This window comes from Strix uralensis, chromosome 5, assembly GCF_047716275.1.
Source record: "Strix uralensis isolate ZFMK-TIS-50842 chromosome 5, bStrUra1, whole genome shotgun sequence".
NCBI lineage: Eukaryota > Metazoa > Chordata > Aves > Strigiformes > Strigidae > Strix > Strix uralensis.
The window spans coordinates 73,510,496-73,524,751 of record NC_133976.1 but is presented as its reverse complement, the minus strand read 5'-3'; the positions used below and the strand labels follow the sequence as shown (position 1 = coordinate 73,524,751).

Below are 14,256 nucleotides of genomic sequence, written 5' to 3'. Positions count from 1 at the left end.
TATTTTTCCAGAAAAGAGATTTCCTCAGTTCAAACCCCAAGGCATGAAATTCAAGTTTGACACTGCCACAGTTGGATCAAATTTTTCAGATGATTGACTTGAAAAGAGGGATCTTATCTATACAGTCAGACAGACATGTAAGTCTGCAGTTAATTGAGCAAGTACGGAGAGATGAGAGAGTAGCTTATTCTTTCATGAATGTTTTACAAATCTAATATAAAGTAATAATTTTCAGAAATGTAAGGGTCCAAAATTTCCACAGAAATTTTCGGAAGAGTTTTCTTTCAAAAAATTGATATGGAAAAATCAAATTCTGAGAAAAACTGCAAAGAAACTCATGATTTTTTTTTTTTCTTAAAAGGGTAAGTGAAGAAAGACGTTTCATATAAATTTTTAAAATAGTCATCACATCTCAGTCCTTTAAAATACTTTAAGTACTTCACATAAATTTATTCTGCTTTAAAACTGATACTACAAGGCATAACTATGTACTAGGTACTACACCTAACAATCAATATTTGTCTTTTGTAGCGCGATATCAAGGCTCCTTGTTAGTAAAGGATGTTTTCTTCTTTACTAGAAGGACTCTGTTCTGTGTATTGCCTCCTCTTCTGGAAATGGGGGTTGTTGTGGAGATAATTTGACAGCAGAAAAAAGAAAATTGTGGATGCAGACAAAGAGAAACAAAATGTACTTTAAATGACAAATAGCTACCAATTTCTCCCCTACTGTTTTGAGAGAATGAGGGAGATGGAAGGGAGAGAGGCAGGTTAAAGGGATATTCCTGTTTGCCTTCAAATTTACAGAAAATTTGAATTCCTAGTACATATCAAGAATCATCTGTTCTGAGCTGATAAATATCCATGCTAGTTAGGTCAGCATGCACGGCAGCAATCTCGACAGCAGATCTCAACATGCTTAAAACCTTCAGGAGGAACATTATCTTCAGGAGGAACATTATCTTCAGGAGGAACATTATCTTTGAACAAATTCTTTACTAACCAGAATCGAAAAAGCATACATAGATTTGGTTACAGTGCAAACTGCTTTGACAAAGAATCCAACTGAAAACATTTCCTCCATGAAGTCAATGATAAATGATATGAGAGACATTTCCTGTTCTCTCGTATGCATTAAGAGTTTGCTTTGCACAGAAACTCAATTACATGCCCTGGAAAGTTCTCCCCACAACGTCACAGAACAATGACATGATGATTAGAAGAAGAAAATCACAAACTACACACAAACACATGAGAAACACCCTCACGCAGAGACTATGCAAGCAAGGGGAGAGGAGCACAACCAGGTTTCACAAAGCACATGGGAGCGAGATGTGAGAGTGACTGTTGGAAACTTTTCTATTGGCAAGAAAAGTTGATTCTCACCGTTCTGAACAAAATGGCTGAACTAAGAGCATCTGACTGGTTATGCCCAAATACCCTCCTCCTCATCCTAGCGGTGCAGAGGTGGCAATGGGAGAAAAGCCCCAGAGCAGCATGGGAATGAAATAAAGAATTGGTTAGTATTTAAAACACATATGTAAGTACAAATAGTAGTACAAGTGTTTAATTCCTTATGCAATATTCCGAGCCACTTTGAGATAGCTTTTTTTGCTCTCTTGTAGGCTTTGTCAGCTTTTAAAATGCCATTACACAAAGAGAAAGTGCAGTCAAGACCCTCCTCCCACGCCCTCCTCCCTACCATCCTCCTCTGCAAGGTCTTTGCAAGAATTTCCTTAAGTGTTTAAATTTTATCTTTTCTTTACATTTTATCTTTTCACTTCATCCATGAATGCTATGCTGCATTCCTTTGCAAGCATGTACTATAGTTACATTCTGGAAATGGCTTCATTTCTTTATAGACTTGCAGTGTAGAAACAACAGATACTCTTAATATTCCCTCCAAATTAAGATTAGGAAAGCCATTTAATTTGCAGTATTAACAATTGCACTCTTCCAAAGAAGGCAAGATCAACATTTTCCAAAAACATTGCAGAAAATTCAAGCCAATCAATTTACAGTTCTTTATTTATCATCTGGAAGAGGGTATTAAAACAAGATGCATAAGGAAGTTGCTTTGAAAATGAGAATTTTTCTGTTCATTCCTTTGTACAAACATACCCTTATTGTTTTCTGATACAGACATTAAAAGAGATTTTTAAAGACCTATTTTTGCAAGGTGAACACATAATTGTTTTTTGCTATTTTCCTCTTGTACCTTACTCACAATTTCTACATTACCACTAGGCTGGCGCTTAAAGGTCTAGAGTGAGATGTTTTCCTTCAGATCTCAACAATTTCTAGATGAGCCAGACGCAAAGAGGAGCACCAAACATTCCTTCACTTTGTCAAGGAAGTGATTAATGATAGCTAACATTTTAATTAAACTGGAATGGGTGAGATTACAACGTGGGATATGCAATTATGTTGGCATTTTCTGTGCTACCCAAGGGATAGGTAATCTCTCTGATACTTATCAAGCACATGGCTGTGCTTTGTAAATGACACAGGAGGCTCCTCACTGCCTTGGAGATGGTAAATTGATTTTCCTTCAGTTCACGGCCCATTGAGTTTGTGAGGGAGCGGTCTGTGCTCATTTGGCACAGAGGCTGGGATTTCCTCATGGGAAATGAAGGAAACTGTTCGTATGCAATCCATAGATCAGAAAGTTGATCCTGGAGCACGATTTCCTGCTACTGAAGACAAGAAACAGCCCTGGACACTCCACATACTCAAGCAGTAAACCTGCGTTACTAAAATCTGAATATGCCAGACAGGACTCCAGTCTTGCATTTTAAGAGAATAATGTTTCTTTCTCCCTGTTCATTGTCTGCCCTATCTTCTCCACCCACTTAATAACAGCTTGGTACTGGGAACTGTTTGTTCACATTTCAGGAGTTTTCAACAGAGCTGACACAACAGCAACATCCATTTCTGGTTTATAACTGCACTTTGGAATGTTATTTTTGTTCCAAGGTACTGCAAGCATGTCAGGGAAAATTACATATGGCTCAAAATAATCAGCCCCCATAGTAAAAATTACTTTAAACGAGAAAAAGAGACACATTACCTGGTCAGGGGAGGGCTTGTGGTTGGTTTGGTTGGAATGGGATGAGGATTTGAGGTGGTCATCCTCATAGTTGTCAGCCATCAGCTTCATACGGTTCTGAGTCTATTGGGAAAAAAAAAAATCATCTCAGTCTACCTTCTAATGTGATCATAGGGACTAAAGAGAATAGGGTATTTATGCTATCCTGTATATCCAAAACCCATACATGGAAAAAATTAAGACATTCATAAAACACTAGTAGGTATACTGTAGAGAATTGGTAAAAACTGGGAGACACATTTCAATCACTTCACTTTGAGGCTAAACTAGTTTTGCAATTAAGTGGCCCATCTGACTTGTACCTACTAAAACTCGTGCTGTACATGTGTGTACAAAGAAACCCATTTCTTCTTATAGACCCTTGGGATTAAGGTTCAAACAGCAGTTTGGAGAACAAGCCAATGAAAACATCAGTTAGGTGTCCCTAGTCAGTTAAAAACCTGCTAAAAGAAAACAGTTTTTTAAAAAAAGAGTAAACAAGCAGAAAATAGGTTATTACTTAAGAAGTACATTCAGTTTCAATACACAAATCAGTTTTCAATTGATATACCAAACAGTAGGAAAATTCTGAGACTAGTCAGAAAAATGCGAATTATAAAAAAGCCTTCCTGTAAGGAAATTAAGAAGCTAATAAATAAGTCTTTGAGAAGAAAAGGTGACATAATAAAGATTTATAAAATTAAAAACTGCATACAGTTAAGCAAAGATTTAATAAAATCTGAAAATTTTCTTAGCTTTTCTTCAACTTCTCAGGAAATTTCAAGTTCCAGAGGTTATATAATTTCTAAAAACACAAAATATAAAATAAATTGTGTAAGAATAAATGGAATACCTTACCTTAACTTTACCATTCTAGGTAAGCAATTGCAATAAACATTAAGATACACTACATGACTGCATCTGCAAAGGACAGCGTTAGTAAGATAAAGCCCTTTCATACTATCCTGAAATGAGGTCCCCAAGCACCTACAAACACACACACAAACAAGGAAAGAAATCCACCTGAGCAAAATGTCCCACCTTCCCAGCAGGGTTTACAAAGACCATTCAGGCAGCAATGACACTCTAGGAGTAGCCTAGAAGGAACTACGAAAGAGCTGGGTCTAGGGTCTTGCAAAGTGAAATGCTGTCCCTGTGTCAGCTGTTTTATCACCTAAGTTATCTGGGTGCCACTATCATTGGGCACTCACACCTGGAGCAGACCCAAAATGGAGTGACGGCATTTCTCCTCCCCAGCTCATAAGGTAGACAACGCCCCGTTTTGAGCTTTGTGAAATCTTTGTATTCCAAAAAAATAAAAAGGCTAGCCAGACCTATGATAGATATGATACACAGTAAATTATGTAGATAATATTATAAAAATAGCTAGACATATTAAATCATCAGCGATGCACTAAAATTAAATGTCTTAAATGAAAGCTCAAAGGTCACTGTAAAAATGCCAGCTGTTGATTCAATCCCTTCATAACTGCATGGTTTCTCACTGAAAACTCTAATTTTAATGAGCACTCAAAGCTAGAGAATGCAGATTCTACTTGACTGTACTCAGATCATTACAGAGAAGGTCCAGGGTTTGAATCTGGATTTGATTTTGTTTTGGATTAATTTAACAAAAGCTAATAGTAAATTGAGCTTAAGTAATAAGCAATTTAATCATGCAAAATCTTTATATTGTTTGCTCTGTTTTGTCAAACAAGTTTTGAATTCCAAGTCTGACTCATTCATAAATCACTACTTGAAACATGCTACATTAATACTTAAACAAACAGTTCATTGTAAAGGCGCTTACTCCATATTTATTACTTTATTATATTTAAGGTTGGCTCTTTAACAATTTCTTCTTTGCAGTGAGAGCTACTGATTTTAAATGATTTCACATTTCTTTGGAAATTTGTGGTTTTGATAATAAATAATGACTACTTACACGACTTTCAGGGTGTATGTGGAAAAAATCTATTAAAAAGCAGAAGTTCAGCGGAAAGTTAGTATAGCACATTATAATTTCTGAGAGAAAAAGTAGCTCTTCCCAGAGAGAGGCAGCATGTTTTTATGATATTGCATGAAAAAAACTATGTTAGCGCTAACACAGGAAGAGAAGAATATAAAGATCTAAACATTTAAAGCACAGTATCCCTCACAGAAAATTCTGAAGTGGAATTGAAGAGGTTGTGTACTTATGTCACTTAAGTTCAAGAAGAATAACCTACTATTAATACTTGGCAGGAGGTATGAAAAGAGGCTGAGAGAATTCGGCTGGTTTAGCCTGAAAAAGGGGAGGCTTCTTTAATTACTTGATAGGAGGAAGTAGAGGAGATGAAGCCACACTCCTCCTGGAGGGGACAGGACAAGAGACAACAAATGTGAACTAGAACACAGAAAATTCTCACTAGAGGTCAGGAAAATTCATTTCATAACAAGGCTGATCAAACACCAGAACGGGCTGCCAAGAGGCTGTGGCATCTTCATCCTTGCAGATACTGAAAATGTGACTGGACAAGGCCTTAAGCAAGCTGCTCTAGTTAGAAATGCTCTCAGCATGTGGTTGGACGCAGAGGTTCACTCCAATCTAAAATATGCTGCAATTATTATTTGGGCTTTTCATCTTCAGATAATTTTATAGCTACCAAGGATGAGGTTTTCAAAAGAAAAGGGAGCTAAGTTCCAAAATTCCTCCTAGTTGCTAAATATGGTTTAGCTGCTAAGCTCCATTACAGCCCTTTGAACATTTTAACCCAGAACAATCTCTACAGCATCCTAATGATGAGAATCGTAAAGGATCAGCTCACCTAGACGAGCATTTTCTATGTTCACCTTTTAATGCAACCTGACCTTCCACTGCTTCTGTTGTTAATCTAAGAGTGCATGTTTGTGATATACAAGTCTTGGCAAGAAAACACCAAAATCAGTATTGTGATTTCAATGCAGGAACTAATTTACACATATATCATTGGAGTTAGGCAAAAATCAAAAGAAGGAAGAAAAGCAGTTTATTTCCTGATGGATGCCACTAAAAATTATTTTCCAATATTGAAATTATAGCTAGGGTTGCAAATATATAATATAATACAGTACAATATAATATACTAATATTTTTCTAATTCTCTATGTCAAACATGGAAATAAGAAGCTTCTGCTTAGGACTGGAATACTAACTAATGAAGTTCTAATTGCAAATTTTTAAAATAACTGGAAATACATGAACTCTGTTTCTCTCCTATTGCTCCTCTCCAGAAAAAAATGTTCAAAAGGATGGAAATTTCTAGAGCATATGGCTGTTGCAATGATTTAAAAACAAACCGTTTACTTTACTGTGGGGAACCACTCCAACATCCTGCAGTCCTGAACTGCTTTGTCATGGTGCTATTATACAATCCGCTCCCACCTTATGAGGTTATGGCTCAGATCCTAGGGCAAACATTTCTACATCACTGTAAAAAGTATGAACAACAAAGTGGTTTAACCACTGTGCCCTGTGAGAAAATAAATGAGCAGTGCAGACAAATCGGTTGTGTTAGGAGTGCTTTTGTCCAAAACCTTCAGAGCTTGTAAGCAGAACTAGTGATGATAAGAACCGGATGTCAGATCCAAATTTTGCTTAAAAAATACCATGCGCCATTACAGGTACCTTCTTCATGCACGTGCAGATAAAATGCTAGAACGAAAAAAACAGGACAGAACTCTACAACTCAGTAAATTTCTTGATTTTTTTCCTGAAGGTTTCTTATTTTTTTTTGACAGAACAGATTCCGTAACCTTATTCCTTGCCCTGTAGTCACACACCCCCTGCAAAACTCCACACCTTGTCAAAGCCCTTAACAATGCTCTTTAGTCTCCCAGTAATCACTGTGCAAAATAACAGTCCCCAACCCTTTAGACTAGTGTCAATCCTCAAAATTACCAAAGAGCCATCGCACACTCTAACTGAAAGCCAGGAATGAATGTGGAGAACTTGCCACAGGTGGTCTGCAGACCAGAGTCTGAACCACGGGGCTAAAGCATAACATTTGCAGGGGTATTGTATCTAAAAAAACTCCAACTTCGTCCAGTTATATATTAGACTATACTCTAGTACTATCAGATCTTGCCCACCCTCCCTTTTGTTTCCCCCAGAACTTCTGCAGTTGTCCTTTTGCCTCTCTGACATACTTATTACTGATGTTTTCTTGCCCTATCCCTTGCTACAGCAGACAGTTACACTAAAAGAAAAAAGCACCAGGAGGAAATATGAGATAAACTTGTTTTAATCATAAATGTGAATGGTCAGCATCAGCACTTCCTTTAAACATGCTCCCTTTTCTTTTGTTGTTTAGTGGTCCTGCAGGGATTTCATGGTATTTTCACCATGCTTTTTCTGGCTATCATACAGTTTACTTCTGTCTGTATTTTATAATCACTAAATGTTTGGGTAAACAAGAAAATTACCATGGAGTAGACTATTTCTAAAGCAGCCAACACCTGAAAAATTTCATTCCAAATAGCACATGTATAACATTTTAGCTGCCAAAACTGTAGCCATGGTGAATTTTGTTTAAGAATCACTAAAGTTCCTCCTTCATGGATGTACTGCTTCAAAGCATGCTCTCACCTGTAGGTTCCTAAGAGTAAGTTATTCTATGTTCACTGCAGGCTACACTGGTAGCTTGTTTATGTACCTCCACCCTAAGATCAAATTAATAGATTTTATCACAGTTAAATTATTACATGAGAAAAGCCAGAACTGATGCTGATCCACAAAGTGGGGGAGAAAGTCAGAGATATATTCTGGAACATAGCTGGTAAAATCTAGAGGAGTCCTGCCCAGGTCTGACAAACTCTATAGTAGAATTTCACATATAAATTTGAAACTCATAGATTTAACTACAGACATTGTTTATAATATATTTTAGAAAATGTTTTTATTTGAAAGCTTGCATAGATTGCATGTTATAATGAGAATACATACCTTTCTTAAGCATTTCTTCAAGATAGCTAGTGTTCTAGTAACAATTACCCTGGCAAGTTTTTGAAACCAAATTTTATTTGTAGGAATCACACATTTCTCTATCTCTAGAAAAGACCTCTAATAAACAGCAGATACTAGCTCATAAGGTGTGCTTTCTCTATATTAATCTAGTCTGCTTCATACTCTCATTGCAGTAATTTATTCAAAGAGTTCGCATCAAATGTGTTTCTCCACCATGCAACACAGCAGAAACCACGACATCGATGACTACTTTCTCATTTTTTGTAAAATATTTGAGTAGGGTAATTTCTGGCTTTGCTAACCAGTCTAAACAAGCTTTATTAATCCTTTAATGTAGTGTTTAAAAAGCCCCACATTAAGTAAACAATATAATGACTGTACTTGTGACAAATGGGTATGTGGTGGAGACCGTGTCAGTGAGTTAAAGGAGTCATCCCATTTCAATCTGAGCTGAATGTTTCACTGGAAGCACACACGTGCAAATGCAACAGTTTAGAAACCTTTTCACCACTAGTAACATAGAAATATAATGGAGAAACTCAGGCCATTATTTTTTTCCTAAGTTGTATGCCAAATTCAGTATCTCCGAAAACAATGTTCTTGCAAAGACTTTCAGATAGTCTTTTTCTATTTGCTGAAAACATGCAGTGAGCCATACTCCCTGTAAATATTCAACCAGCTCCTTGCTGGAATCTGGCTGTCAGAAACGCAGAGAGAATAATCTCTCCTTGCCTGTTATTAGAAAGTGATGCCCTGTGTAACTACCTTGAGTGTATCTATACCTACCCTGAATATACACCTACCTTAAGTGTATACCTACCTTGAGCACAGGGTCTCTGAAAGATTGTTTCAAGTGGTTTATTTTACTCTATGCCTCCTTCCCATTCATGATATTTAATGATCTGGGAGACATTTTTCAAATTTGTAAAGATGGTACATGCTGAGTTGTCACTTTTGTTTGTAAGGTTTAAAAGACACATCATTAGTTAGGTCTGGCTTTCCTTTCGGCTATGTTTAAGATTAGCAGCTGAGATACCTCTACGAGCAGCAAACAAACACAATGTTCAGCTGCATACATATGAAACCCATTCTGGTTACTACAGTTCTGTACATTCTGGAGCCTGTGTTCTTGTGAGCCCACCGAAGAGCACGTGCAGCGTGCAGCTGCTGGGGTTTGTCAAAGCCTGCAGGATTTAACACAGATTCTACCTGAGATAGCGGCTTCTGCAACGACTGTTGGCAATGGTACAACAATGTTACATTATAAAGTGAAAGACTTTATCAGGCCACTTAATTTCTGTGTTTAATTATTTCATTTTTCTGTTCATCTCCCCACATGTGATAATTACAAAGAGACTTCATTCTTGAGAAAAACGTTTGAACTAAACTAAAGGAGGCAGATTATTTAGATATGGCGTTCTCTCCAAGGCTTGACATATGTAGATACATGTGGATGGATTAAAAAAAAAACCTTTGAACTGAAATTTCCCCTGTACAGGAATGCGTCCCTTGGAGCTTTACTAGCTCCTCAGGAGATGAACAAATAACTAATTACAGGTTTGCCTAATGGCAAATTTATTGAAATCCATTGCTCTGAATCCTGTATAGAGAAAACTAGCAACACAAAACACAACCTAAATCAGATCTTGGGATTCCTTATTGTGCTATAACACATGAACATTATAGTATGTGTTCCTTTAGCGCTCTCGTACTCTCTTTAGAGATATATCAAGCTGTGTTTAAGACTGACTGATCAGTGGTAATAGAACTGCCTTTCTCTTATTTCTTTCACAAGAGATAGAATCTGCCCAGTCCCAGATTTAAAAGGAAAAAAAAAAAAATCTTTCCTTCTGTCATGGCCAGCTACTCAGAAGCAAACTAAGTACGTTAGTTCTTTGGCATCTTTCCCACTGCATGTAAGGGTCTTCATCAGAAAGCTCAGTAAAGGTGTGTTTTCCTGTATCTCAAAGATGTCTGAGTAAGGGCTGGACTCTGAGAATGTTTACCACCCTATTGTAAACCTAATTTATACTGACTGGGTGGCCTATGCATCAAAAAATCCTTTCAGGGAAGATCAAAAGGACAAATAGTATCCTGTGACAATAGCCTCAAAGAATCCTGGATCCCTCACACTACACAAAACCAAAAAAATTAAGTACTGAAATTGATCTGAAGACAGCAACAGCAAGCAAAATGAGCTGCTGCTCTAGTTCTTAAGATGAAATAACAAAACTGGTTATATTCACCTTCCAGTAGTGATCATATAAAACCTCTATACTCCAGGTTTAAAGTAAGCAGGTAAGTAGTTTTTGTGTTACAAGCCTGCCCTATGGTGCAGTTTGTTAGGGCAAGTCTGATCTCAGTTCCATGTCATGGCAGAGAAGAAATGCCTTACTGCAGCATTTCTTGCCAGAGAATGTAAGATCAGTATCCTTTGCTGCCACATGCCCTGAAAGCAGAAGAGACTCATTTATTTAAATTAGCTGAACAGCAACTGTTTTTTGCTAAATCATGCTGCTATATCCACTCTCATCTATTGTGCTGTCTTCATTGCTTCTTTCACCAGTTAAGAACTGATTTCTTTTGCAGACAGCATGGCTACCCTTGAAGAGCATAGGAGTCCACTTTATTACCCATTTTATGCTGGTTAATGAAATCTGTGTGCTTTGGATTTGTATTCTACATCTTCTAAGCATGGCCTTCAACCCTATAATAATCTCTTTCCCCAGCCTGCCTCCCCCATGGTGTCTCAGGCAAGAGTCAGCTGGGACCAGTGTGAAAGTATGTATGTTCTGAATGGCCAGCCATATGTGTATGCTACAGCCAAACAAAATATATCACAGCTCAATTCTTCTTGCCTTTCCCTGTGTGGGAGCACTACTTGGGGTTTTTTTTTTGCCTCTACCCAGCTGTGGATGTTAATTAAGTTCCTATAAGTTACACAGTTTTTGAGACTTCTTTCCCTCTGTCAAATTTGGTTGAAAGTAGTCAATAAATTGAAAAGTTACTTGGTGGGAGCTAGAGCTCAGCTAAGCAGATGGATAGCGCTGTCATCTAAACTCTTCTTTGGAGGACTTTAGGATAAAAGCTGGTCCAAACCAGCAGGTTTTGTTCAAGTTGTAAGAGTTTGGATGTAGTCTCTCAACATATGCTTGCATTAAACGTTGCACAGAAGTGGTGTTTTCTGATACTGCACTCCATGCCTTTCTTTAAGATTCTGGGAGGCCGAATGGCTACGAATCCTTAAGTGAACAGCAGTAAGCCTCTCACGTTTAGTTCATGCGTCTGCTGAATGTTTAATGTACACAGTTTATTCAGTCTCTTTAACTTACTTTTGATACATACCATCAAGGACAACTCAAACAAAAAAGTGAAATGCTACTTCTATAATAACGTGAAAGGAAATACCGGTCTTTTTCACAGACCGCATTACTCAAACTGTTGAAAACTCCTGATTGTACTTCTTTCCTTGCTCATTTCTCCCCTCTCACGGTGTGTTTGTGGGTCCAAGTTAAAAATTTCATCTTATATTTTATCAATTGGGAGAAAATCAAAGACAAAAAAGCAGCGAGAAAAACAAGCTGAAATGTACTTCGAAGCATAAACACACCCTGAAAACTTTGACAGGTTGATGATATGTGTGTTTTAAAAAACAAAATGTAAAAGATATCTCAGGTTATGCTAAGGTTGGAAATGCGTTTCAACATTACAACGAGCCTGTGATTACTTTAAACTTGTGCAATTTAAGCACCAACATTAAGCACCAGAGATAAGGTTAGTCTTACAAAATCTATACATATCTGAAGACAAAACTCCTAAATTACCTACATCATATCCCATACAACAGGCAAGTATTTTTATCAAAAATAGAACAGGCTTTATTTGTCATAGTTGATGGGACTCCTTCTGTTTTGTTATGACTATTTACTTGAAGTTTCTCCTTCCCTTTTCACTTCAGCTTCACTCCACACCCTGCTCATCTTACTCTCATCTGTCTTACTCTGTTCCTCTTTCTTTTGTTATTCTATTTGGTTCTCCTTTACCACATAAATCCACTTGCATACGCTCAACTTCACAAACCTGACTGTATAACACAACTTCCTTAGTCGCTCTGCTTTTGTCTCTTAGTCTTTCTCCTAGTGCGAAATCAGAAAGTTTCTCAGTCCAGTGATACCTATGAAAACTGATTAGCAAAATCTCATCTAGGAATTCACATACAAGATGCATCCTACTGTAAAATCTTAAAACCTTTGTCATGTTCCCCTGCTTTGACAAAATCATTAGTAGGCCATCTGCTCACATATATCTACATACACCTTTCCTAGTTGATGTAATTTGGAATTTTTCAAATCTTTGTCTATTGTGACTGTATCTCTACAATAAATAAAAGCATTCCTTTACCCAGGTATTTTTATTTTTGGAAGGTAATACCAGTGTTTTTACCACAGTTCTTTTAGCCTTACATATTTTTATTGTTATGTGATTCACCACTTCAATTACATTGGCCTGCAGCTTCAAAAAGTTGTTAATATGAACTCCCCTCTATACATGCTGTTCTTGGCAAAAAAATGTAGTTATGTACAGATACAAATTCCTAGATGCTAAAGTGATGTGAGCTGCTCAGTCTCATCTCAGCACAGACTGTCTGTCACTGCCCAGAACCCTGCTCTGGGTGTATACATGAATGTGTCTGTGTCTACATGATATAAACAGTGTTGATAGCAACTTTAAAAAAAACCCCAATGAAACCTCAAGACTATTTATGCTTGTTCTGAAATTAATTTCAAAAGCTGTTGCATATAAAAGAAAAAGAAAACCAATATTATTCTTTTTCTGCCTCACTTTCATCTTTGAATTTAGACAAAATCCTCCACGGTAACTGCTGGAGGGAAGAGTTGAAAGGGCATTTCCTTTGACAACCAACAGAGCTTTGCTGCCCCAAACTAAATTAAAGCTAAGAATTTTCTCTGTATGGCCAATTATTAGGGTTGACATCCATGTAGAAGAGCACTGCTTCATAAGATCTATACAAACACACAGACATTACATTCCTGTCTGTCCACACCATCTGTGCGTGTGGTCTGCAGACACAGGATTCCTGTCCATCCACACTGTCCCAGTGTTTGGTCCACAGAGGCAGGATTCCTGCCCCAGCACACAGCAGCACATGTGCAGTACAGAGTTGGACAGATGATTCCTGTCCATTTGCCCTGCTCCTGTATGCAGTACACAAGCAAGGAGGATCACAATAAACCAACACATTTTTTTTTCCTTTTTCTTCCTGCAGAGGTTGATTTTTCCTATTAAGTCTCCATCAAAGCTTAGATAACAGTACTAGCTGGAAAGACTGAAGAAACATTCAGGTTTTCTACTCTATTTGTGCCAAAATTGTTGGCTGACAATAGAGGACTACCTGGTTTTGGTAATCAGAAAAGGATGGAAGAGAGGAGGAAGAGACATCAAGAATTCTTTTCATCATCTGGTAGCGATAAAAAAGATAGAAATGGACAATAAGGAACTAGTCTTAGTCTGCACTTCCCACTCTGTGGATCCTTCCCACCAAATCTGTGATACCTTCATTTTCCAGTCCAGAAGAACATACTGATATCTTGCCTGTCTCTCTATGAGATATGGAAGAGACTTGAAAGCTGCACAAAATGAAGACAAAATGTGTGTATACACAAAATGTGTGCATAAATAAGTATATTTCCCCTTAAAAAAAAAAAAAAGAAAAAAAACCTAGAATGAGAAGGTACAGTACTTATTACTTCCACAGAGCAAATGAACCCAAGCAGTCTTCCAAGTTTTAAACAACTTATGTATGTGTGTGTTCTTAAGGATCACTATATTGCTTTTATTATTTTTTCAATACCATTAATGTCAGCAGTTGGCAGAAGTTTGGGTTGCTAGCTGTAATAAAGGAGGTGAAGCCAAGGTTACATCTACTAGTGCTGTGGAGATGGAGGGCGCACTGGCTTGGTATCAGAAATTACAGTCACGTTTCAGGTTAATGTGAAAAAAGTGATAAAAATAATTTCTTAAACTATTAAAAGGATTAAGTGTGGTACAACAGTGAAATTGAATGTTTAAAAAAGTTAAGTTTCACCCCAGATGAAAATCCACTGTAAAAACAAGAGATACCTAGGTTGTTCAGATCCTAGGAAGAACTTGGCTGGAGTCAGCTG

The 14,256-nt window shown here is 37.3% G+C and overlaps 1 protein-coding gene across 10 annotated transcripts in view; it reads right to left on the bottom strand.

The window, feature by feature from the left end:
• Positions 1 to 14,256, bottom strand: part of ERC1 (ELKS/RAB6-interacting/CAST family member 1) — a 305,039-nt gene that overhangs the window by 31,142 nt on the left and 259,641 nt on the right. For 6 of the 10 annotated variants that reach the window (XM_074871663.1, XM_074871668.1, XM_074871665.1 and 3 more), the window contains one exon: positions 3,070 to 3,171. In XM_074871663.1, coding sequence (XP_074727764.1) covers positions 3,070 to 3,171 — 102 coding nt within the window. Of the gene's footprint in view, positions 1 to 1,385; positions 1,453 to 3,069; positions 3,172 to 14,256 lie in introns of all 10 variants that reach the window. The other 4 variants (XM_074871669.1, XM_074871671.1, XM_074871670.1 and 1 more) reach the window with 1 other exon arrangement.